Source organism: Onychomys torridus, chromosome 13 (assembly GCF_903995425.1).
Source record: "Onychomys torridus chromosome 13, mOncTor1.1, whole genome shotgun sequence".
Classification (NCBI taxonomy): Eukaryota; Metazoa; Chordata; class Mammalia; order Rodentia; family Cricetidae; genus Onychomys; species Onychomys torridus.
In genome coordinates, this window is record NC_050455.1 from 59,717,646 (window position 1) to 59,743,618 (window position 25,973).

Consider the following 25,973-nt stretch of genomic DNA (forward strand, 5'->3'; position numbering starts at 1 on the left):
GAGAAAATATTTTAAAAACTGAAGACAGAAACAGAACAAAAGGAGAGGAGAGAGAGAGAGCAGGAGAGAGAGAGACAGACAGATGGAGAGAGAGAAAGAGAGACAGAGAGACAGAGAGAGAGAGGGGGGAGAGGGATCTGGGATTAAAATTTAATGACAGAACCCAGGCTTTCTGTATTTCTTCTGATGTCTTTGTTTATTAAGGGCTCCTTTAAAGCCAAATGAACCCATGACATGATGGGGAGAGAGTAGAGGATGCTGCACCCTCTATAAGGATTGCAATCCTAGAGCATGTTTGTTTAACAAGAGAAGATGTTTTTGCCTAACTCAAGCAAGAGCTGCCTTTTACATTTCTATTCTTGCCTGACTTTGAAAGAAGAATTGTATGCATAGAGGAAGGGTAGGCCAATGTATAAACTACTTTTGACTAATCCAAGTCATGGGCTACCACCTATATTCTTACTTTGTTTTATTTAGTTCATATAAACAGGTTCTCTCACATGCATCATTTGTAATGATTTGAAGTCAAGTGATCCTATATTAGGAAATGAAAATAGTCAATCCTACTAGTTATGATTTTAGAAAATAAAATTGTTCATACTTATTACTTATTGAGTATTGTAGTGTCAATTACAGAATGATCCTACTGTATTTGAAGCAATAGTTGTGATCATATCTGTTGTGATTTATCTATGGACCTAATGTGATCCAAAAAATTCTGTCAATGGCCAAGTTTTATTTCCTATCTTAGTGAATATAATTTTTTCATCATTCTCCATGATCATCCCTCTAGAACTTTGTTGCATAATATAATAACAATATGTTCTATGGCTTTTATCAATTTAAACTACATAAATAATTATTTAAACATTTATTCATTTTATGGCATCCAATTTCAATCATTCAGTGTCCCTAAGAGATCAATAACTACTATAAGGGACAGAGCAGATATACTAAATCTCCAGCAGAACAGAGCATTCTAGGAGGCAGTGAGCAATGATGTGAAAAAATGCTACACATATTGAAAGTGTTCTTTTATTTTCTAATCAGGAATTTCTTGAGTAATCGGGTGTAAGCATACTTTTGCTATTAAACAGTTCTTCTTCAATATTTTTTACTTCATGAGGATGCCTCATATGCTCTTGAATTTTAGAGGTACATGACGATTTGCATATTTATGTGAGCATTTATGTGTATGCAAATATGTATTATATATAATATACATATATATTACATACATGTAATTTTACTGAAGAAGAAACAGTTCCTAACATAGTTTGGAAATCTCAATTTTTAATCATTATACTCATTTGAAATCAGATTTAAAATTAACAGTTTTCAACTGGATTATGCTTCATTTAAACCTCACTAAAATGGGTGAGAGAATAAAAAAATTCAAATAATATACTTCACTAACTCCTGATTATTCTTTGCCCTTTCCCTTCTCCAGGTGGAAAACAACTTATTCTTACAACAATAAGAGATAAAGAGCTTGAAGTCAGGAGAGAGAATTTTCCCACGTGGGGCTAAGCTGGAAGTTTCGGTAGCTTGAACTGATATTCCCAGTCTGAGAAAAGACTCCAGAGCTCACCAAAGGCTACCAGCACATGCATTTAGGATGCTCCAGGGCTTGATGGTTTTATGTTAGTTTGATGCTTTCATTGCCTTTGATATATTTTGTGTTTACTTTCTGCTGGATTTTTTCCAAGACTTCTCATGGGAATATTTTGCAACAACTCAAAGATAGAAAATGTTTTTTTTACATGACAATATGACACATTTATTGATAAGAGATTCTCTCAGAGCCTTAGCCTTTGATTCCATTTATTTGCCCTTTGTTCTCCATGTTGTGTGGAAGCAAAAAAGTAATTCTACTTTCAGGAAAATGCATATTCTTTATTGTGAAAAGGCTGCTTCACACATTCCTTTGCAGCCCAATACTGGCTTTTCTTTCAATAAAAAATTTCGTGACACAATTTCCAACTTTAGCATCACTTCACTTCTCAGATCCATTAGTATCAGAGCTATAACATGAAAATAAAACCTGTGTTATGGATCACTGATGTTTGGGAAAACACCGCGGCAATGCCATATGCTAAGAATTAAAAACTGACAGCAAATGCCACAGGGAAAGTTGTGAATACCACAGACACTTCCTTCTGCACAGTCCACCTTCAGTTTATCACAACTCCACCCCTTTCACTACTCTTACGTTCTTCTGGAAAACTATCTTACATACTTATACCCAGTAGTCCCTCTTTGTGAGATTTAATTTTTGCATTAAAAAAAAAAAAAAGCTTTGATATACTGGCTTTGGTGGAATTTTGTGTAATCTGAGCATAGCTCAGTGTCAGCTGGACAATGAGAAACTGCTTAGTTTCCTTATCAGGTACAGGAAGAAGATGACATACATAAGGCCAACCAAGGGAATCCCAGGTGCAGACAGAGTACCTGCTATTTCCCAGGGAGTCTCACTTTTAGGACCATCTGAGAGAAAGGGGGAGTGAAAAATCCCAAATGTTCACCTATTTATTATTCTGTATCTTAGTTTCAATTCTAGAACTCAATGCACATCGTTTTCCTAACTATGAAGGTGATACTTTTGTTAGCAAACAATTTCCATGGTGATGCTTACTTTCTTTGCGTATTCATAAACACCTTTGGTGGCATAGCAAAAGATATTGTCTCAAATGATAGCTCACCATTTTGTTTTTGTTTTTGTTTTGTCGGTTTGTTTTTGTATTTTTGGGGGGGAGGGGAGGGTGAGGATGTCAGACTTTGGAACCAATAGTCAACATTCAAAGATTCTGAAATAACTTCACTTTTTCAGAGGATCTGGATAACAATAAGTGATAACATCTTTGGAAACTATCTAAAACATAAACCATTCTCAGCATAGTCTGTGAATGGCAACTGTGGGCTTGAAAAACAAACTATATAAACATTATGTAAATCTAGGTAGTATTAATATTTATTCTCCAGCCAGTGATACATCCTCATCTGGAATCCACACTCCAGTAATTTTTCTCTCTGATGCTTGGTATTAAGTCTGAAGCTTGCCCTCTTGAGGTCTGTATTCTAATTAAAGTGAATATTTATGGACAATCAAATGAAGTTGGAAGGATGTGGTTTTCAGGGAATATAGGAGACAGGCACAAAGTATTAATTGAAGACATATAACTTTTTTTGTCCAGGTTTTAGACACATTGGTGGGAGCAACATTGTTAGGAGCAAGATGGAGATGTGATTTTTCCAGGTATCTACATACTCCATTTTTGAATAAGCACAATATTATTAACCAAACAGCCTTCATCAGTGACTTACATCTCACCATCTTAACATTGTCTCACATTCTTCCGCTCTTTAGGTCTTGCTGGATGTTTTCCAATCTTGAGACAATGAGCCTTGGAATCAACTAGACCCTTTTGTGTCTACTGCCAGATGACCTATGCCACAGTTTAGGATTCATTTTTGTGACTTGGACTAATCCAATCAACCTCAAGATGCCAGCTTACTTAGCCTTGTCACCTATCTAAAGGTTCATATTGAGAGAAACAAATGTCCATTTATTTAGAGCCTAGATCTCAAACTTCCTGCTCAAATGGCAATGTTTGAGACAAACTGGTTAGCAGAATGAAGAATCATATCAAGGCACCAAACTAGAAAACTTCTAAGATGACTGTGAAAGCAAGGGCTGAATTCTCTAAATATATACTCTAATGTACAGAATAAATCCTTCCCACTCATTTGGGGAACCAAATGATCAAAAGATGATGTGTACATATGCCTGCATATATTCATGATGATTTCATGTATTTGCTCTTAATATTTTTCCTCTTTTGTATTTTGTTTCTTTTTAAAACGTGTTCCTTCTCACCATCATCCAAGCACTGACCACCTTGTCACAAGAGGATTGAAGATAGGTGCATACCTGTTATGGAGCGTGTGGTGGCACTTTCATAGAGAGGGACACCTTCTCCTGCATTGTTGAAAGCTTTTAAAGAGATTACATAATGAGAACTTGACTCTGAAAACAGAAACAAATTGGACATTTTGAATTAGTGTATTGAAATGCCTATGGTGAACATTTCCTGAAAACAAATTCAATATGATGTTTAAAATAAATTGATATTTGAAAATGAGTGGGTTGCATTCTGGGAACTACCAGCTCTAATGGAGATAGAGACTTCCCATCTTCCTGAATCATCATCTGAGCAGTGAATGCATAAGTAGATGGAGAACCAACAACATTAAACAGTGTATACAGGATAGGTGATGATGTTGGTCTTCCAACCCTAAAACACAGGGGTTTTGTGAGTTATCATCTGATAGCCCCATAACCCAAGTGTCAGCCATGTCTGTGCCAGTCAAACCAAAAGTACACATCACACTGGAAATCAGAACGATCCTAAAAAACTGGGACATGTTAGCTTAGGGAACAAATACTAGCACTTAGAACTGACAAGTATAGGTTCACTCCAGGACAAAACCAATAATAGTTCAATTATGTCAACCTGACACAACCTTAAGGCACCTGAGAAGAATTTCAACTGAAGAATTGCCAGTGACAGATTGTCCCGTGATAATGTCTGTAAGAGATTACCTTTATTGGTGATTGAAATGGAGATACTCGGGCTATTGTGGGAAGCATTACAACCCAGGCATATGAGACTGGGTTGTATAAGGAAGATAGTTGAGCATGAACCAGAAAGCCAGCTGGCAAAGAGCATTCCTACATGGTTTATGCTTCAGGTTCCTCTTCAGTTCCTACCCTAACTTTCCTCAATGATGGACTGTGACCAGGAAGTATACATTGAAATAAACCCTCCCTACAGATGCCTTCGTTCATGGTATTCATCATAGCAACAGAACAAAAATAAAACACGACCTGAGTGGGAACCAAACTTCCTAGTTCACTATGCAGAGGAAGGAGTAATTGTATTACAAATGAAGGGTAAATAGATGAACAAAATCAACACAAAGAATAGAAAACCAAATCAAGGTAGAAAGTAAAATTACGAAGAATGACATGGAAGAAGGTATCAAATATGAAAGTTGGTGAGTGAGAAACTAAAATACACAGTGGAATCCTTAAAGAAAAAAATCTCAAATGACACAATAAATACAGAAGGATACATAACCTTTTTGTTGACTTAATCTTTTGATAATATAAATAAAACAATATATGATTTATCAAGGTAGATTTACACTATTATCAATTTTTATTGTAGTAATAGCTTATGAGACAGAATTATAGTGATTTGCTTTTTTTTCTAGTTAAGAAAATATAACTAAAGGATTTTATAGTTAGTCAAAATTAATTATAAATATAAAGGATGATAACAGTTAAACTACCATTTTTTCCAAACAACCATTGCATTTCATTTTATTGACCACCAGAAATAATAGAATATGAGTTTTAGACATCCAAAATGACCACAGGAAACTATGATCTGAAAGCTAACTTCAGAATAATAAAGTCAACGACCTAAAACTAAGTGTCAGGAGAGATTTTATTCTGTAAAGGCTTATGCTATGATACTATTATGATCAGAAAATCAATCACAATGGCTGTGTATATATAGTAGTCAACTGAGGGATTATTATGATGGTGGAACTTCTGTTATTGTCATTGTAAGGCAAGCATAATATAGATAAATCAGTGAACAAGTATGAGAATTACAGTTCTACATCCACTGTGCTATTTTTTTAAAAAAAGATTTATTTACTTATTATGTATACAGTGTTCTGTTTGCATGTATCCCTGCAGGCCAGAAGAGGGCACCGCACCAGATCTCATTATAGATGGTTGTGAGCCAGCATGTGGTTGCTAGAAATTGAACTCAGGACCTCAGGAAGAGCAGTCGGTGCTCTTAACCTCTGAGCCATCTCTCCAGCCCCCACTGTGCTATTTTAAGCAAGAGTCTTGGTAGAAGGAAGGACACATAGACTTAACACATAGTAATTAAGGTCCCAAGTTCCCAAACTTTTATTAGAAAAATGCTTAAAAAAAAAAAAGCGGCCGGGTGGTGGTGGCACACACCTTTAATCCCAGCACTTGGGAGGCAGAGGCAGGTGGATCTCTGTGAGCTTGAGGCCAGCCTGGTCTCCAAAGCGAGTTCCAGGAAAACCAAAAAAAAAAAAAAAAAGTGTTGTATCTCTCATACATAGTTCTATAACTTAAGAAGTCAAGAAGTGTTGACTTGATCGTACAAAGCATCCTTATTGTATAAGCTGCAGCTGTATAAAATGAAGTCACCAACTGTAACTGGCAAAAGCTTTTGTAGAACTGGGGATCCTAATTTTGAAGATGGAAAACTGACAACTGAGTTTGAACCATTCTGACATACTAGAAAAGAAGAAACCAGCCATTGACAACAGCAATCTCCTGTCAACAGATTCAAGGATTATTATTTTTTGAAAGATTTATTTATTTATTATATATACAGGTTCTGTCTGCATGTATCCCTGCAGGCCAGAAGAGGGCACCAGATCTCATTGCAGAAGGTTGTGAGCCACCATGTGGTTGCTGGGAATTGAACTCAGGACCTTTGGAAGAGCCGCCAGTGCTCTTAACCTCTAAACCATCACTCTAGCCCCTTACGGATTATTGCACAGAAGGTTCTATTGATCACTAAGGACACTCATACTCTAATGAACTTCAGTGTATCAATTCCCTGAAATATATATGAACATACTAATTTATAGAGATATTGTAAAGAATAAAAGCAGTTGATCAGTTCTGAGATTGACAGATAATCATATTACTCTCCAATAAAATGGTAAACAAATTAGCATATATCATGATATTTCTAAATAAACTTTTTTCAAGTGTGACCAAATAGCATGAGGATCACTTTAAACATTCCTGAAAGAAAAACAGAATGAGAGAAATGGAATAATGAATTAATCTAGGCATTAAATATTCACAACTGCTCAGATAAAACCAAGAGGAACAATCATGCACTAAGTGTCTCAGATGAAAGTCATCACTGCCTTCTAAAGTTATGCTGCATGGACTAACCTCTAGCTGCCAGAACACACCAAACAGAGAAAAGAAACATGCTGAAACCAGTTAAAATTATACATGTGACTACACATGTGTTGTATATTTTTTTGTGTGTGTTAAAGGATTTATAAGACAATGATGGGGCTTTCAAATGAGCAAGTTCATATTTAATTATTTTTGAAAATTTGTTAGGTTGGTTTTTCTTCATGAAGTTAGAATGTAATTATGTTAAAGACAATGACATTCAAAATAACAATGTCTCCCAAACGGTAATATAGCAAGAAAACTGAAATAAGATCATATCTTATGCAGGTTTTCAACTTCCATGTGATGAATTGCTTCTACTTGAAAACAGAAACGTGTGTGTATGTGTGTGTGTGTGTGTGTGTGTGTGTGTGTGTGTGTGTGTGTGTGTTTTCTCGTGCATGCACGTGTATGCACACATGTATGTTTATTGTCAAAGTAGTTTACTTTTAAGGAAGTAATCAATAATCAAATGTCATGTGTTCTTTGAGATTCAAGACTGGTTGTAAAACATGAATTTCTCTTATTAGCTTAGTAAGTTAATTCTGAACAGGGGAAAAAAGAAATACTACATAAAATTAAGCAATAAAATATATAGTATGCTCTCTGAATGCCATTTGAGATTAAAGGCCCGAAATGTTCATGAAGGATCAGGCCATCTGTGAAGGGGTTTCAGCAGATATTTACTCAGAATTAGGGCTTGTGGAAGAAGGAGGGGTCTACGTAGAGGTCATAGAAAGTAAAAATATTTCAAGGAAATGCTGAAAATACACTTAGCTAAGGTAGAAAAACACTTGCTTACTGTGACAATGACCCATTCTAGTTACGACAGTGACTACTAGATCTTATTTCTTATTTCATACAGATGATTCATCTATACATTAAGACAAAAACATTGATATTTGGTATTAACCTAATGAAATAGGAAATGGCTTTTTTGTGGTTAAAATTTAATTTAGCTCAACCTCATAACCTATACATTTTCATTTATCTAGGTATTTATTAAGGGTGTGACAATGAGACCAGGATTTCTGTATTCACATATGCAGGATCTAGGGTACTTGTTTGCCTTAAGTTTCTTGTAGATTTATTTCCTTTTGTTTAATGAGAGTGAACAGGGCAGAGAAATGTTAAACTCAGTTACTGCATGAGAGATGAAAAGGTGAAGAGATTCCTAGGAGCTTAAGATGAACTATTATTCAGTTTGAGGATACTATTAGTCCAAAGAAGGTGGTCTCAGCAAGTCCAAGTTCTCTGGAAACCTAGATATTTGTGTGAAAATGACACCCTGTAAATATTTATAAAGAATTTAGATAAACTAATCAATTCGTGCTGGCAAATAGATCCTTGTGAATCTCGACCAACTATGCATGGTGAGTGTAATTTTTAAGTTCTTTATGTGAAGCTTCTGTCTACAAGCATCCTCCTCTCAGATACTGGAAGGGGCTATGAATCTCTAAGAAGTCTGTACTTGGGGCAGTCAATCTGGGCATGCCAGGGAAAAGAATTCTCTTGTTTTCTCTCTGCTCCTGGCTGGAAGTGTAATCACTTATTTCTATAAATATCACCAACATTACCATCTGCACTCTGAGATCGAGCTTTGGGGCTAGCTTACACATTATGCTTTTGTTCACATTCTGAACAAACAGAGGAAACAATAGGCTTTCCCCCTCCTACATTAGATCTGGTCCTCTGCTGAGGTGCCTGCACAAGGAAGATAAAATTGTTAATCGTTTATTGGCAAACTTATGGAAAGCGCGGAATGTTTTAATATCTTCCATATATATGGATGGAAGGAAATTCTTTGAGTGTATCTTGAGCTCAAGATGCTTTCAGAGTGTCCTGCGAACCCAGAATGTTCTCCCCCACAATTTGCAAGAAATTCAATTTTTTTTCATTAGTTTACCGCTAGAGGGCAATGTGGAACTATTTTCTTGCACATGCTCAGAGCTTTTAACATTTAAAATCAGTAAATGAGAAAAGAATGGCCTAGAATCAGTGCCACTATGGAAGCATCAAATGAGTTAAACACATTTACTATTATCATAATGAATTCCAAATGAATTAATCATTAATTATGGTCAGCCTCCATTGTTCAGGAATATGCTTAATGACAATTATGACAATAAATTTATTTTTGGGTACTTGCTGAAATGTTGCAGAGACATAAGCTTGACAAATGTATCAATTGTCTCTGCAAATAAAGTGTGGCAGTTTTCTCATTTAAATTTAATATGATTTAATCATACAGGAGGGATTTGGATCTTGGTAGATTTCCCTGGGAATTATTTTTGGTCATAGATATTCTGTGGGAGTTCACATATTTCACAGTATTGAACAGAATTTTTTGTTTTTAATCTTTGGTCAAGGTTTTTTTTTTTTTTTTTACAACAGTTAGATTTTGTATTTAGAAAGCTAAAGAAATAATAACTCAGAGCATGCACAAATGAATGACTCAGCCCATTATTGCTTGAGAGTCATGAAGGGGGGAGATAAATGCACATTTATTGATTATAGGGTTGTAAAAGGCAAGGGTATGGTTATCAGAAGAAGTCTTGGTGTCCTTCCCAAGAGACATGGGAGGTAAGAGACTCATTATTGTAAGAGCCCGTGTTAATCCTTCTATGGAGGTTAGAGATGAATGTTGCTCTCTGGGAATCAGGGAGTAAATTGAGAAACCTTGGAGGTGGACTGAGATGCTATGCTTGGTAACAAATGCCAGTGTGAAGAACTTCATTATTTTTAATTAATATTTTGTGTGAAGTAAATGCCAGTGGCATGTGCCAGATTGACAGCCCGGAGTCTTTTATTCATTACAGATTATGTACTTCACTCAGTGGCCCTATCCATGCCAAGTGCTTGTCGGGGCCCAGGATCCATGTTCTTCCATCTTTTCCATTCTCTGCCAACACTGCCAACAATTCAATTAGAGAAAATTAGAATGCTAGCTGTTTCCTAATGCAAACACCTGCTTCTTGCAAAAGACCAGGACTACCACAACCACAGAATGCAGGCTACTCCACTGGATCATTGTGAGACCCAAAGTGTTCCTGGATATACCTCTGATGTTCCTGGACATAAACCTTTTAATTAAGTGTAATGGGTGGAGAGTAAATACAACTGGCAGCATTGATCTCTAAAAAGGACAAGCAATTCATACTTGAGGAAGATTCAATTCATATAATACACTCAATTCAACTTTATTACATATACTACTTTGCAAATTTAATTAATATCTAACCTAAATCATTCTCTAACAAAGACTTCGTTTTCTTTTCTGAAAACACTATGTAATTGAAGGTCAGATTACAGCATGATTTGTTCACTAGCCAGTCTTATAGATGCTAACCACTTTAGTCTCTATGAGGAATTACTTGAGATTAAGGTGTAAAATTATAGTATATTTTCTTTAATTACTTAAGTTCTACTATCAATAAGAAAATCAGGTGAAAGAAAGAATTGTTTTGGTGCCCAGTAGATAGCACTTTGTTAGATCAATACATGAGAGACATAGAAAAGCTGTAAATGTGTATTATACTCAGATACTGCTCAGTGAGAATTTAACCGTGAATGGAGAAGACTGAAATGTGAATATTCAAGAGGGAAAAACAAAGATAGTTGATGTCTTAGTTTTCCTTTTCTATGGACTAACAAGAACAATGATTTACATTTTAAGATATGGAAATCTGGGTTACATGTCGAATCTGGGTTCCTAGCAGGGTAAAATTGATGATTACTTTTTACATCTGGTAGCACCCATAGCACCTTCCAGCACTGTGAAAGCCAGCCAGCAGAATCCAGCTTCTGGGTCAGAACCAGTTTGATTTCTCCACTATCTATTATTCAAGTATGTGGGTTGTCAGCAGTAAAGTCTTACCACCAAGTTCTGGAAGTAACCAAAAGCAATGACAATAGTCTGTAAAGTACAGAAACTCCAAAACAAGTGATGCATTTTTGGCACTGGATTTCTCATTTGCTATCTTTGGTAGGGGTGTGTGTGTGTGTGTGTGTGTGTGTGTGTGTGTGTGTACACATGCATGTGTGAAGCTTCCACACTAGTAGGTTTCCATATAACTTTTTCAAAATTTGTTAGTCTTATAAGTCTTAAATGAAGAAGCTGTATTGGAAATTGAAAAAATAAATAAGCAGAAAATGTTTGGAGCTAGTGAGTTCTTGTATGAATGATAGAAATTTTATGGACTCCTTGGATGATCAAATGCTGACGTAGATGAGTGTAATAAGCAAGTGCAGGTGAAGTTCTTAGAGGTGAGTCATCTTTCCTGTTAGCACTAAAACTTGAAGACAATGGTAACAGTACCCTACTTTGTCTCTTCCAAATTCTTCTCTTCCTCTAAGCATTAACTGATTTATTGGATGACTGATTGAGTCCTTTATTAACTATATTCTTAACTTTACTTAATTTTAACTTTAATCTAGTGTGTAACATGTACTGCTTATAAGATATTTTTATTGGCTCATAGTATTGTATATTTTTATAGAGAATATGATATTTCAACACATGCATATACTGAGAATATTCAAAGTCAGAGCAAATATCTAGCCTCTTGTATTATTTATAGCAGAAATATTTAAAATCACTTTCTTCCACATACACACATATATGTATATATAACCATTTTATTGTTTATTGCACAGTCATGTTACTGTGAAAATGTCAGACATTTCTTTTCTTTTCTAAGTATAACTTAACCAGAGAAAGAAGAGGAAAGTTGACCAATTGGCAAGAAGTATTTCTTAATGGATGACTAAGTGTCTTCTTTTTAAAGGTCAATGGTAAAATGTCTAATTTCAAGGATCAGCCTCTTAGCCTTTTATTCTGTGTGGTTTTTGGTTGTTGTTATTTTTGTTGCTTTTGTTGTTAAATAAGAGATGGTAAATATAAGAAAATCTCAAATTGTGCTTTTCTACTGAAAGATACAGTCTAGGAAAATTAGAAAAGATGTTGAAGGTATGTATATTTCAGAGGCTCCTGTGATTGTATGGACAAATATCATAAGATCCTGACTTAAGGCAGAGCAGAATGAATAAAATAAGAATGAATATTGTAACATACTTTATAGATATATTTTAAGGGATTGTGAAGAAATCAAAGAGACAGAGAATGACGCACAGTTTTGACTTCTGATGGTAATACGAAATGATGGCTGGGACTAGGAAGACAAAGAGGGGGGTAAAAGAAGACAATAGAAGAAATTTCAGTTTCTTCAAAAGGCATCACAGGTAAAAATGGTTGACTCTCTGGAACATGAATTTAGTACAGGAATGTATATGAATAAATTAGGGACAGAACTGACTTTTTGAGACACAAGGAAAAAGTGCATTTACTAAAGATACCCTTCTATATATATTCAGCTCTGATTTCTCTGATAGATAATTTAGTCATCTTGGGTTGCTGTAGAACCAGTCTGGAGACAAGTTTCTTATAGTTTTTACATGTGACCAGGTTTTGGGTTTTTTTTTTTTTTTTGGTATAGTATAATTTAATTTTAATAACATAATTTTAATTATAATTTTGGTAATTTAAGAAAAATGAATGTTTTTATGTTTACTATGTCATGCTATTAATAAACAAATTTTGTCTCAGGAATGTTATGAGAAAGTGTGAATAGTGGAGGGAAGGTTCATGTTAATTTTAGTAATGGAGATCATGACATTTCACTGTGATCATCCAAGTTCAGAGGAGATACTAGTCGGACCCAATAGCTGTGCATACTCAATGGTACTCTTTTGTAGGACTAGATGTTTTGAGCTTCTCTCAGACCTATATTGGAAAACAGAATGATCACTCCTCACCCACTTACCTGGTGAGGTGTTCTTTTGCAGAGAGCCCTGGGAGTCAGAAATGAATATGAGGAAATGCCCAGATTACACAGCACTGTACACAGCTTATAAATACTACACTCAGTGAAATATTTTCTCATCAAAATTGTGGATAAGGAAATTAGGTAGATGTGGTATAACAAAAGATACATGATTTCTTCATTATTATTATTGAGTAATAACTCAAAAAGTTTGAATTATATTTAAAATAAGGTGAGAATATTGGATGAACACCTATGGACTGAACTAATAAGAAGTACAAATATGTTAGTTTGGTGAATTAAAGTAAATGAATCATTACAATGATTTAAAAAGTCGGTTAAATTGAGTCCTCAGCACACAAACAAAACAAAAAAAATGTGTTCAGAACAAAAAAAAAAAAAAAACAAAGAAGCAGCATGTGTTTTTATAAAACCCAGTGCTTCCTTGTTTCCTTCACACTTCTGTTCTTTCTTAGTTTATTTGTGTCATTTTTTGGTTAATCCCCTCACCTGTTCTTTTAGGATTTTAGAAGAAAGACTGTAACAGGAAGTAGACAACTATAGAAAACAGAAGGCATGGAGAGAGAGAGAGAGAGAGAGAGAGAGAGAGAGAGAGAGAGAGAGAGAGAGAGAGAGTAACATGAACACAGAATGACCTGGAATAATGACAGATGTTAGTCTAATAGCTGGAGTCTAATTTAGACCAGTTGCTGAGGCAGATGTTGACCTCTGAAGGGCTTTATTATACTTGTCTTTGCTGGCATGCCAAAAAAAACCATTGTGGTTCCTCATTCCAGAAAAAAAAAAAAGAAAACCATACAACTCACTGTGCAGTAGTGCATGGACTCAGAACCAGGTTACCCTCCTTTGTAGGCAGCCATGATTTACTTCAGCATAACGACTAAGACATCAGTTTCAAGATGCCCCATTGTGACTTTTCCTTAGTTATACTATGCAGGCTTCATAAATAGGTCAACATCACATAAATATTATTCATTTTCCCCAAACTTCACGGCATATTGATATACATTATAATAACTACCTTTTAAAATGGATCTTGCCTTATACTTAACAGACACCCGAGATTCTCTGTTTGAGCACGTGTATACATATGTGGATTTTGAACTAGTTTGACCTGTCCTCGTTTTCACTTGACAATTGTTTTTGTTTTGTGAATGCTGACCACTTAGTATGCCAAATAGTTGACACTCAAATAACATCCAATTTCTTATACATTTTTGTGCCTATTCTTTTATTGTATAGTTGCTTTTGTTTTCTCTACTATTCACAGGCAAATGCCCACTTAAGCCATTGAGTACTACGAACATCGTGAGAGTTTAGTATTTGCTACCAATTGGTAAACACACCACCATGTGATGGTATGAGGTAAACATCTGGTACATGTTCAATGCATTGTGACATCACTACCCACTTCCAGCATTTGAGCATAATGGAAGAATTGTGGGGTTTTTTTTCCATTCATTTGTTTGTATATATCTTATCCTTGGGGATTGAATTCAGGCCCTTGCTCATGGGGGAAAAAAACATGTTCTACCACTCAGCCACAGGCTAGTTTCCATTTCATTCAAACTTAATGAATTTTAATGGGTAGGTGTATACAGTGGCTTCCATGCTACCCTGCACAACTATGTAGAATCTCTGGTCCTCCATTCTTCCAGTGTGCTGTCATAGTTTCTAAGTTGCATGTAGAGAGCACCAATGGTAGACTAAGATGAAGAAATATAGGTGTTCATGAAGTTATTTCTACATTTTCTCTTCCAATGAAAAGTAACTAATTAGGTACACATGCAATGGTCTTCTGAAGAATGTTAACATTTAGTAGGCTGTACACTTATATCACTCTCGGAAATAAGAAAAAGATGGCAATGGCTTAATACATCATTTAGTTTCATTTATACAACCCAATTATTTCTATTGTTGTAGCAAAAAGATTGGACCAAAATGATGACATTTTATCTACTCCCAGTTTTTAAATCTGTGCTCTCAATTTTGAAGGCAATATTTATTTCAGTACATATTCCAATCAGAAAAAAATATGAATATATGAAAAATAGCATCTGTTAATAATGGGAATCACATTAGATTAATATTTTTCTTGTGTCTATAAAATTAAACTTATTTTAATGCTGGGATTTAATAAAACTTGGCAAAACGAAGTTGGAGAAATTATGTAAGAAAAAAATACCTGCTGAAAACAATAACTACCAATGACAAACAGAATAAAGAATGCACTTGAGGGGTTGCGGATTTAGCTCAGTGGTAGAGTGCTTGCCTAGCAAGCACAAGTCCCTGGGTTCGATCCACAGCTTCACAAAAAAACAAAACAAAAAATGACAGAATGCACTTGAAAACCTGATCACAAATAAATATACCTACTAATACAGGTTTCCAAAACTAAATCAGTATGTTGAATACATACTTGGATTATTTGGGAGAATTGAAAGGGCAGACATTTAGTTACACAAAACTAAATTACTAAATTAAATGGGCTTAATATGAGTAAACAGAGAAGATAAGTGTGAGCATTAGTGTCAATAGTCAGTAGGTCTCTAGGTAAAATTCATGTGGAAGATATGCTGCCAACATGAAGACAGAAGAAAAGCCAAAAGCATAGAAAATCAACATTGAAATTGAAAGATATTGAAATACTCAACAAAAATACTGAATCATAAGATTGTCTTATATTGGTTAAGATCCTTAATAGATGTATATTTGGAAGTTTTTATTAGATGATGAAAGCAACAGAAATGGCTTATCCAGTTGTGGGGAAATAAAAATCTATATTGTTTAGTGCTCTTGAAAGTCACCATTTGTTATTGAAATACATTCTTAGCAAATATGTTTCAGTTATGCATCACTTTAATGTGCTTTCCCCTTTATGTTTAAGTTTGTTTGTTTTACTAATGACTTAATATTTGTTATTTGTTGGATAACATGGGAATGAAGGGACACATGAAGAAAATTTTGGTTCGTTTCTTAGATGAGTTTAAAATGAATTCTAAAGCAATGGAGCCAGCTTCTAAAACCAACAATCCATTTTGTCCAGGAGCTGCTAATGGATACACACATAAAGCAAATGAAAGGCTTGGGAATGACAAGCATAGCAGCCAGATATTGGGAATGGACTATGACCAATTGAGAACAATCATCAAAGTGGATCCTCTTACAATTCTCTGAGAAATTTTTGAACAACTCAATGGGAAAAATTCAGTGATTGTTTGGGATTTGAAGCAAATCACAGAATTGAAAAGGGTCTGTAGGTGTGCTTCATGAGATGATCTCCAAAGTGAATGGTCACTTGGAATGGTCTTCATGCCTTATTCTATACAACAACAAAGAATCTTTTCTTTTGTAATCAGATTGTGATGTAAAACCAAAACCTGGCAAAATGGATGCAAAAAGGAGAATTTAAAAATGATTAAAATATCAGCAATATCATATATGATACTGATAAAACAAAGGAAGTCATCAAGATTATTATTCCAATTCATATAGAGGAAAATTAACATTTTTACTAATCAAAATATTTAACAAACTATGCATAGAATAAAACTATATTAATGCAGAGAGGTGGAAAGATGCTTAGTAGTTAAGGACACTGGCTCCCTTCCAGAGACACTGACTCCCTTCCAGAGAAACTATGTTCAAATCCCAGCACCCACCTTGTGGCTGACATCCACCAGTAACTCCAACCTGGAGATCAGAGCACTCCTCTGTATTTTATGGTCATCAGGCACACACATGGTGCAGAGACATATATACAGGCAGAGCACTCATATACATAAAGTAAAATAGTTTGAGAAACCATCTCAAGGAAATGAAAGCCATATATAAAGAAAGAATGACTGGAAAATTTCCTACTGAACTGTGAAAAACTGAAAACTTTTCTATAACATTGATAGAAGGCAATGATGCTCACTTGTAATAAAAGTGTTAGGAAGAAAGAAATTAAAAATTGAAAATTACGAAAGAAGAAGTAGAATTAACCTTTTTGCTATATGGCATGAATTTGTATGTATTAAATGACAAAAAGTTTGCAAAAAGCAAAAAAAAAAATCTAGTGGAGTTAGTAAATGATTTCAACAAAATTGGAACATACACTTAACAGGGAGGCCTTTCCATCTCTTAGGAGTGGATAGGAATGGGATTCAAGAAGGTGGTGGGATAGGAGAAGAGGGGAAAGGGGGAACTTGGATTAGTATTTAAAATAAAAGAAGTTGTCTTAAAAATAAGTTAAAAAATTAAAATAAAGAAAAATTAGCTACATTTCTACACATTATAATGGAAAAAAATGAGTTTGAGGCCAGCCTCGTCTACAGCTAGTTCTAGCACAGCCAGAGCTGTCACACAAAGAAACCCTGCTTTGAAAAAAAAAACAAAGCAAAATAAGTGAAAATTTTGTAAACAAAAATATATAAGCATTTATAATACCATCAAAACTATGAAATACTAAGGGATTAACTAAGCTGATAAAAGATTTATACAAAGTACAAACAACTGAAGAAGGAGATTGAATAAGGTAAATATAAATGAAAATGCTTGTCAGTTTTATTAATTGGCAACTATATTCTTAAGATGTCAATACTATCACAGTGATCTATAGTTTCAATGAAATCCCCGTCAAAAATCCAGTGATCTATTTGTAAAATAGGAAGATAACTGTGACATGCACATGTGATATCAGGATCCTGAATACCCCTGAAAGTCTTATGAAAGATGATAAGTTGGAAGTGTCATGGGTTCTAGTTTGTAAAGTTGTTATAAAATTATAGTAACTAAACTATTGTGGTAACTCTTAAACTCACACAAACAGACCAATATGCTAGAGTTCACAGCCCAGAAATAAACCCGCACATGGGAGAGCAAATGATTTTTAATGAAAGTATCATGAGAAGTCAATAAGGAAATGACAGGCTCAATAAAGTGCGGCAGGATAGTTGGATGAAAGAAAGTACAGTTGGGTTCTTAGGTTTAATGCAAACAAAGGATGACTAGACTGCTACTCACAACTCTGGGGAGGCTACCTAGAAAACAGGACCCTAAAAAAGACACAGGGATCTCCCAAAGACAGAGAAATGGATGAGATCTACATGAGCAAACTGGAGATGAGGGGAGGTAATGAAGGGCAAGCATCTAGGGAAAGAGAGCTTAGGGGAGCGGGAGATCCCAGCTGGATCAAGAACAGAAAGGGAGAACAAGGAAAAGGAGACCATGATAAATGAAGACCCCATGGGAATAGGAAGAAGGAAAGTGCTGGAGAGGTCCCCAGAAATCCGCAAAGATACCTCCACAATAGACTGCTGGCAATGGTCGAGAGAAAGCCCGAACTGACCTACTCTGGTGATCAGATGGCCAAATACCCTAACTGTCATGCTAGAACTCTCATCCAATGACTGATGGAAGCAGATGCAGAGATCCATGACCAGGCCCCAGGTGGAGCTCCAGGAGTCCAATTGTCGAGAAAGAGGAGGGATTGTATGACTGAGAATTGTTGAGACCATGATTGGAAAAAGCACAGGGACAAATAGCCAAACTAGTGGAAACACATGAACTATGAACCAATAGCTGAGGAGCCCACAACTGGATCAGGCCCTCTGGATAAGTGAGACAGTTGACTAGCTTGAACTGTTTGGGAGGCACTCAGGCAATGGGACCAGGACCTGTCCTTAGTGCATGAGCTGGCTGTTTGTAACCTGGGGCCTATGCAGGGACACTTTGCTCAGTCTGGGAGGAGGGGACTGGACCTGCCTGGACTATCTACCAGGCTGAGCTGAATCCCCAGGGGAGTCCTTGCCCTGGAGGAAATGGGAATGGGGGGTAGGCTGGGGAGGGGGGGGGGGAGGAGGGAGGACAGGGGAATCCATGGCTTATATATAAAATTAAATTAAATTATAAAATAAAAAAAGAAAAGAAAAACAGACAAACAAACGACAACAAAGCAATTAATGAAGCGTGGATTAAAACCTTAATCATAAACCTAAACTAAAGGCTAATAGAGAGAAATATAAAACAAAAACTACATGACATTAGCCAGTCATAATATTCTGGGCATGATGTCAGCCACAAAGTCAACAAAAGAAAAGGTAGGCAAACAGAAAGACAAAGAATTTTAACTGTAGATCAGGAGAAAATATCAAGAGATATAAAGCAAAACAATACAGCAGTATTGAGAAAAGCTTTACAATTTTATATCTGATAAAAGACTAATATCCAGAAATTCAACAATAAAATATGAATGATTCAAAGATATAAAATTGTTTCAGTATTTTTCTTCAGAGAATACATAAAAATGAGAATAGTGTATTATAAACTGCTTAGAATTACTAATAACTAGAGAACTTTAAATCTTAACTCTAAGAAAAACAATGTGGTAAATTTATATTTTATGGTTAATATTTTAAGAAAAAAATAAGTGTTCACAAACAGTAGCAAAACTGGCTTTTACCTTTGTCAGTAATGTGATGCAGAATATCTGTGATGGAAAACAGGTTATTGCTACTAAAACAATTTAAAAAGTAATTATTATATGATTGAGAAACTCCACTTAGGACTGTACAAACCCACAGAGAAGAGCAGAGATATATGTGTATCCACATTTTTACAGCATTATTTCCCGTAGCTAAAGCTTGGAGAATTCATCTCAACATTAAAAAGTTAAGAAAAGACTGACATATGGTGCCATGTGATTGACTGTTAAAGAAGCCATATTTCTAAAATTAGACATAAAAGCAAAACTATATTGTTTAATTTAAATGACATTTCATTTTGGAAGTTAAACATTTCATCAAGGAGAAGCAGAGCAATGGGATGAAAGTTGAAAAGTGACTCAGAAAGAGGGTTAGAGAAGGGCCCGGAAATGTATAACAAACACAGTTAGAATGGAAAGAGTCCCGGGAGTATGAACACAGTATGGTAATATAAATGTATGAATAAGCATTAATTATATATTTAAAAGAACTACAGGAGATGGATTTGGAGGCTTACACTAGGTAAAAGGTATTTCAGAATATGAAAATGCTAATTATCCTCATTTAATTGTTGACTATTGTATTTAAATGTATCAGTTAAGATATAGTACCCACAAACGTAACTTAATGTGTGTCCATGAAAAGTTAGTTACTTAAGGAAAAAATCAGATGAACCCGAGGACTTCAGGAAAATGCCAGTGGTGTGAATCTGTGGTTTCTGCGGTGGGTGAAGGGAGGGGACATGGGTAGAGTGAGGGTTGGGACAGAAGCCGCAACAGTATTCACTGGGCAGAGTGCACATCTTACAAGAATCTTATAAGAGAGTTGCACAGGATGGTGCAGGATGACTGGACAGCATGAGGAACAGATTTAAAACACTGGCTGTACACTTATAAGATGTATTGCTTTGGGTACCATAAAAACTGGGTAATTTGTAGGATTAATCCAAATTCTGCTTCTAGGCTTTATAAAATATACAAACTGTTTGTACACTTCTAATACTCAAGATTGAATAAAAGTGTTAGAAAAGACTAGAGTAAGAATCTGCTTCTTCAAAGGAATGCTTTAATTGTTATGTTATTGTTCAATAATTCTGTTTTACTGTGTGTTATATGAAATAAGAAGGCAATACACAGAGGCAAAGTTTTATTTTGTTTATCCTTTGTGAGCCTATGTAGATAATACTACATTGTGATTGTGGAATAATTTGGCTCAAAGTAAAAATAAGAAAATAAGGAAGGAGAATTAGAGAGAAATATTTGAATAATAAAATGGCAATTTCTAAGCTGCATCAAAATGTATTGTTCATTTATGACCCTTATAGCATGTGTCCATTTCAGGATTCAAGAAAACCAATAAAGGGTGAACTGAGCTTACCACAAATGTATGTGTGTGTGTGTGTGTGTGTGTGTGTGTGTGTGTGTGTTAAGGCAAAAAAAATAATAATAATAACAAAGAAAAAAAACAAACAAATAAAAACCAACCCTGGACCTGGAATGGACCAGAATTGAAAGTATTTCAGTGTGCTGTCCAGACCTTGTTGTGTGGTACTGCTGTTATTGGAGGCTTGCTTAGTGGGTCATGCCCCTAATCATTGCCATGCTGCATAGGAGAAGTGTCTACATGTTCTTAGGTATCCTATGTGGGTGTGGGAGAGATTGAGACAGCATTGTTACTCCAGCACTTAGTAACAAATACCCAACCCTTGTCCAGAGGCTCTGACCTGTTCTCTCACTGGCTGGTTGTGTATTGCTGAAAATCAGGTAGGTGGTTTATTAGCATTATTGATTAAAAGGGAAATCAGAAAAGTCCATTGAGACTATTCTTTCCATAAAGACAGTTACCAGGATGTTTCAAGACAGTGTCAACTGCTGACATGTAATATTTTCAGCTGAGGATCCCTATTACTCTGGCCATAGGACCCATTTTTCTTCCTTTCTTTTTTGTAAACATTCCCAGTACCTACCACAGTCCCTGGAATATAGTGAACACTTAAGAATTATTTGCTCACTTAATGAAAAAATTCTGGCTAAATAGAGTAAATCAAAAGTAAAAAAGAAAAGAAAAGAAAAAAAAACTCTGAAAAATAAAATACCTTGCCAAGGTCCAACAGCCTATTGCTGAGAGTCAGGATACAACGTGTATGGTTCTGCAATTTCTCTCTAAGTGATTTGTCCTCAAGAAAGCTCCCATGATGAAACAAGCCATCTGCCTCAGAGAACTTCCTGCTCAGTAAACTGGAATATAAAATCGGTAATGACTAGAGCTTTGTCAGCAAAGCATTTGTTGTATTTCTTTTGTGGAATATGAAAAATACTCATGTCGGTCTCATAAATTTCCTGAGCAATCACCCACTGTTCACTCAGCCTTTTGGATGTCAGGGAAGTCTGTGGTTGACTGATTCTCAAATGAATAATTCTAACAAGAAGGCTCATTTCCAGTGTGCTGCACTTTTGCTTATGATTAGAAATAGTAAGGTTAACTCTTGATTAATGGCTGTTTTAGCAGTGCTCAGTACTAGAACACTCACATATACCCAGTCTCATCCTTTACCCATCAGCCATAGCAGTTTCTCAACTGATTCTTTCCTAAACCATTAAATCTAGTAATGGACTAACAGGGGCTGCCATTATGGGTTTTTGTATTACTGCTCACTCAGGGAAATAATAGGGTTTTAAACTTTTGTTTATTTGTTTTGTTTTGCTTTTTATTTATTCTTGAAAAGAGGACTCCGAGTTTGTTGAATGTTTAACATGGTAATTTTTAAAAATATGGTGTCACAGTGAACATCTATATAATGTGTTTTTGCTTTCTATAGTTTTAAAGAAAATATGTGCACAAGTGTGGGTATGAGTAAGACAAACTTAATAGTTCAAAGACTGTGCACAGTATTTATAATCTTTAAAATTAGAATATTGTGGTGTAGGAAAAGAAGTTGAAAAATCCAGAAAAAAGTAAGACATTATAACCTCACTGACATGTGTGTCAAAAGAAGGGTTAGGATATAATTTAGGGAAAATATTAGAATATTTCACACAAATCATGTTCTCTATTACTTTTAACTATGTAAAAAGAGTTCATGAATCACATTTTGTAGCATGTCAGGCCTAATAGCAGAAAAACCCTAAGTATTCTTTCTCTTACATTCTCTACTTTCTACTTAATTAAAAAACCCATGGACAATACCTGTTCAAATGTTGCAGCAGGAGAAAATCAACATTGTTTAGTCAAATTTGAACCTCTGTTTTCCTGAGAAAATAGGGATCATTTCTCTTTAATTATGAAGGAAAAATAAATTATTAAGGTGTGCCAAGTGATTTTATGGGATTTAGTCTCTTTAACGTTTGCAAAAGCCTTAAGTCTAGTGATGGCTTAGTGGGTGAAAGCATAAGCCTCGCAAATCTGACCTGGATCCCAGGACTCTACGTAAAGGTCAAGAATTTGTAGTCTCCTGTGTTCCTGTAGTCAGATATAGGCAGAGAAAGGACAGTCTCTCAAAACTCTTGGGCCAGCGTGCACAGCATAGAAAGGACCTTGTCTCAAACAAGCTGGAAGAGCAAGGATTGCCACATGAAGGCTGTTCTCTGACCTCCATGTGTAGGCCATGTCACACACATGCCCAGACCTACTTATAGGAGCAAGCACATACTCACACCATGTGCATAGACTTCAAGTTCTTGCCATTATGTCCAATTTGGCAGTGTGGACATAGAGAGCAAGGGACTGCTACATGTCAATGGTGTCCCAGTTAATGAAAGAAGGAATCAGTTCTATGAAATACTCTGAGTTCAAGCCCATCCATCCCTCTTTGTATTCAACTGCTACTATCAGAATTACTGACTTCTTTGATACTTACTACATCTTAGTTGAGCTACTGATTTTCACCATTAAACTCCAAACACATTCATGTTACAATAATCATCTGATTAGCTATATGTGTGCATCCAAGTCATTCTATGTTAATGAAACATAATGTTAATGATCCTGAACAATGCATTTATTGTAGGTTGTTTACTTGTAACATACATGTTTTAGGTAATGAAGCTAACATGTTCACCGACTCTCAGGGAAACATAGTGGACTACACCTAGAAAAGAACCTTTTACTTTTAGAGAAAATAAATTCTATTTGCTATAGGTTTTCATACACTTCATTTCTTCTGGAATCAATATATTTTTAGAATGGAATACAAATCACAAAATTCTTTATGTTATGGGCAATTCTGGAGAACTAAAGTTGAGCTGAGGAGATAGAAAAATCACAGATGAGGGGCAGGGGTAAAGAAGCATGAAAAAAGAGGTTCAAAGTGTCCCCACAGGCAAGTATGTTTGTTTATTAATAGAAGAGAAGGGGGTCTGGGAGGGAGAAATAGGGGGAGAGAGAGACAGAGAGACAGAGACAAAAAGAGAGACAGAGAGACAGAGAGAGAGGGAGACACACACACAGAGATAGAAAGAGAGAGAGAGAGAGAGAGAGAGAGAGAGAGAGAGAGAGAGAGAGAGAGAGAAGGCATTATGTCTGTATGATTTTCCAGATAATAACTATATGAATGAATACATTGTTTTTACTGTCACAAGCCTTCAAGAGGACAGAGGACAGTTAAAACTTGCTGACTTGAAAGCTAGAAAATAGTGTGCATACTCGAACTTCCCACTTCCACAGTTCTAGTGATAAAAACCATTCTGAAAGAACTTTTCAGTTGCTCAGTGCTGATGAAGAAATAATTTAAATGTTGCAAAGGACGAGAATTTGAGAAGGATTACATTCATTAGATATTAAAACTGTAGTGAACTTTCACAGGCACACTGCCTTGTGGAGTGTAGACACTGATCAAGGGTGCTTTTGTGTCCTGTGGATTGTTTCTGTGTCTATCATATCCCAGCTAAAAACATGGCACAGGTCACTCAAGACTTCTTTTCTGTTACTGCGAATAAGTTTTCTGCACTATGGTATCAATCTGAGCACAACTATCGCATTATTTTGGAAATGGAATAAAGATGTGTGTGTGTGTGTGTGTGTGTGTGTGTGTGTGTGTGTGTGTGTATGTCTGTGTGTGTGTGTGATACATTAGATGTTAGCATACAGTAAGATATTATTTATTATCACAGTTACAGGCTATCTAAGCTTTCTTCTGTTTGTACTGAATGTCTTTTCTGGTGTGTAGTACTCAGCAGTGTGAAAAAATAATATATATGCTTGTTTTATTAAACATCAATATTATACAATGTGTGGTGGCTTGGATGAGAAAGGCCCCCATTTGTGGTGGCATTTTATTTGTGCTCTAATAAATAAAACTTACCTGGGGATCAGAGGACAGAGCCAGCCACTAAATTAGACACAGAGGCCAGACAGTGATGGCACATACCCTTAAAACTATCACTCGGGAGGCAGAGATCCAGATCTCTGTGAGTTCAAAGCCACAGTGGGAACAGAGCCAGGCATGGTGGCACACACCTTTCATCTCAGCACTCGAGATCTCACGTGTTTGCTTGGGAAGGACACACGCCTTTAATCCCAGGAAGTCATGGCAGCAAGCAGAAAGGTATATAAGGTGTAAGGATGAGGAGTTAGAGGCTTTTAAGCAGTTCAGCTGAGACTCTCAGGGATGAGAACTCAGAGACTTCCAGTCTGAGGATTTGTAGAAACAGAATCAACTGAGGAGTTGGCAAGGTGAGGTTGGTTGTGGCATGTTCTGTTTCGCTGATCTTTCAGCTTTCACCCCAGTATCTGGCTCCGGGTTTATTTATTTATTTTTGTTAAGAAGACCAGTTAGCAATTTGTGTTACACTCATTGGCTCATATATTTGAATACTTGGTTCCTAGTTGATAGAACTGTTTGGGAAAGATTAGGAGGTGTGACCTTGTCAGAAAGGGTATGTCACTGGGGGTGGGCCTTGATGTTCAAAAGTCCATGAAGCTCCCAGTTAGCTTTCTCTCTCTCTCTCTCTGCCTTATGCTGTGCTTTGTGGATTAAGATGTAAGCTCCCAGCTGTTATGGCAGTACCATGCCTGTCTGTCTTCTGCTGCAATACTCACTGACAAGATTTTCTTGGGTTCTATAACACTCTGAAGCCATGATCCTCAAAGTAAATGCCTTCTTTTATAAGTTGCCTTGGTCATGGTGTTTTATCTCAGTGATAGAAAAGTAATTAAAATATGAGATGATTCCCTTTATAATCTCAATTAAACTTAAAAGTATATGATGATTCACAAAAATAAAAGTTTACTAGTCACATTTTGAAAGTGTGTTTAAGAAGATATTTAAGAAGATGTTTAAGAAGATATTCGGCGGTGGTGACACACACCTTTAATCCCAGCACTTGGAAGGCAGAGGCAGGTGGATCTCTGTGAGTTCGAGGCCAGCCTGGGCTACCAAGTGAGTCCCAGGAAAGGTGCAAAGCTACATAGGGAAACCCTGTCTCGAAAAACCAAAAAAAAAAAAGAGAAGATATTCAGCAATCAGAAATCAGAATAAAACAAGCCAAAAATATCAACCTTAAAACAAAATTTTATCAAAACCTTTTTTTTTTCTTGTGAGAAGAAAGAAAGTAGATGAGGAGTGAGAACATGGAAAGAGTAGAGATGTAAAGAGGATGTGGAAGAAGTTGAAGAAGGGCAAAGAATATGATT

General features: G+C 35.8%; 1 protein-coding gene across 2 annotated transcripts in view; it reads right to left on the reverse strand.

Annotated features, from left to right (window-relative positions):
* Nucleotides 1–25,973, reverse strand: part of Dcc (DCC netrin 1 receptor) — a 1,150,309-nt gene that overhangs the window by 130,758 nt on the left and 993,578 nt on the right. For both annotated transcript variants that reach the window (XM_036204806.1, XM_036204805.1), the window contains exon 16: nucleotides 3,932–4,027. In XM_036204806.1, the coding sequence (XP_036060699.1) occupies nucleotides 3,932–4,027 (96 nt within the window). The remainder of the gene's footprint in view (nucleotides 1–3,931; nucleotides 4,028–25,973) is intronic.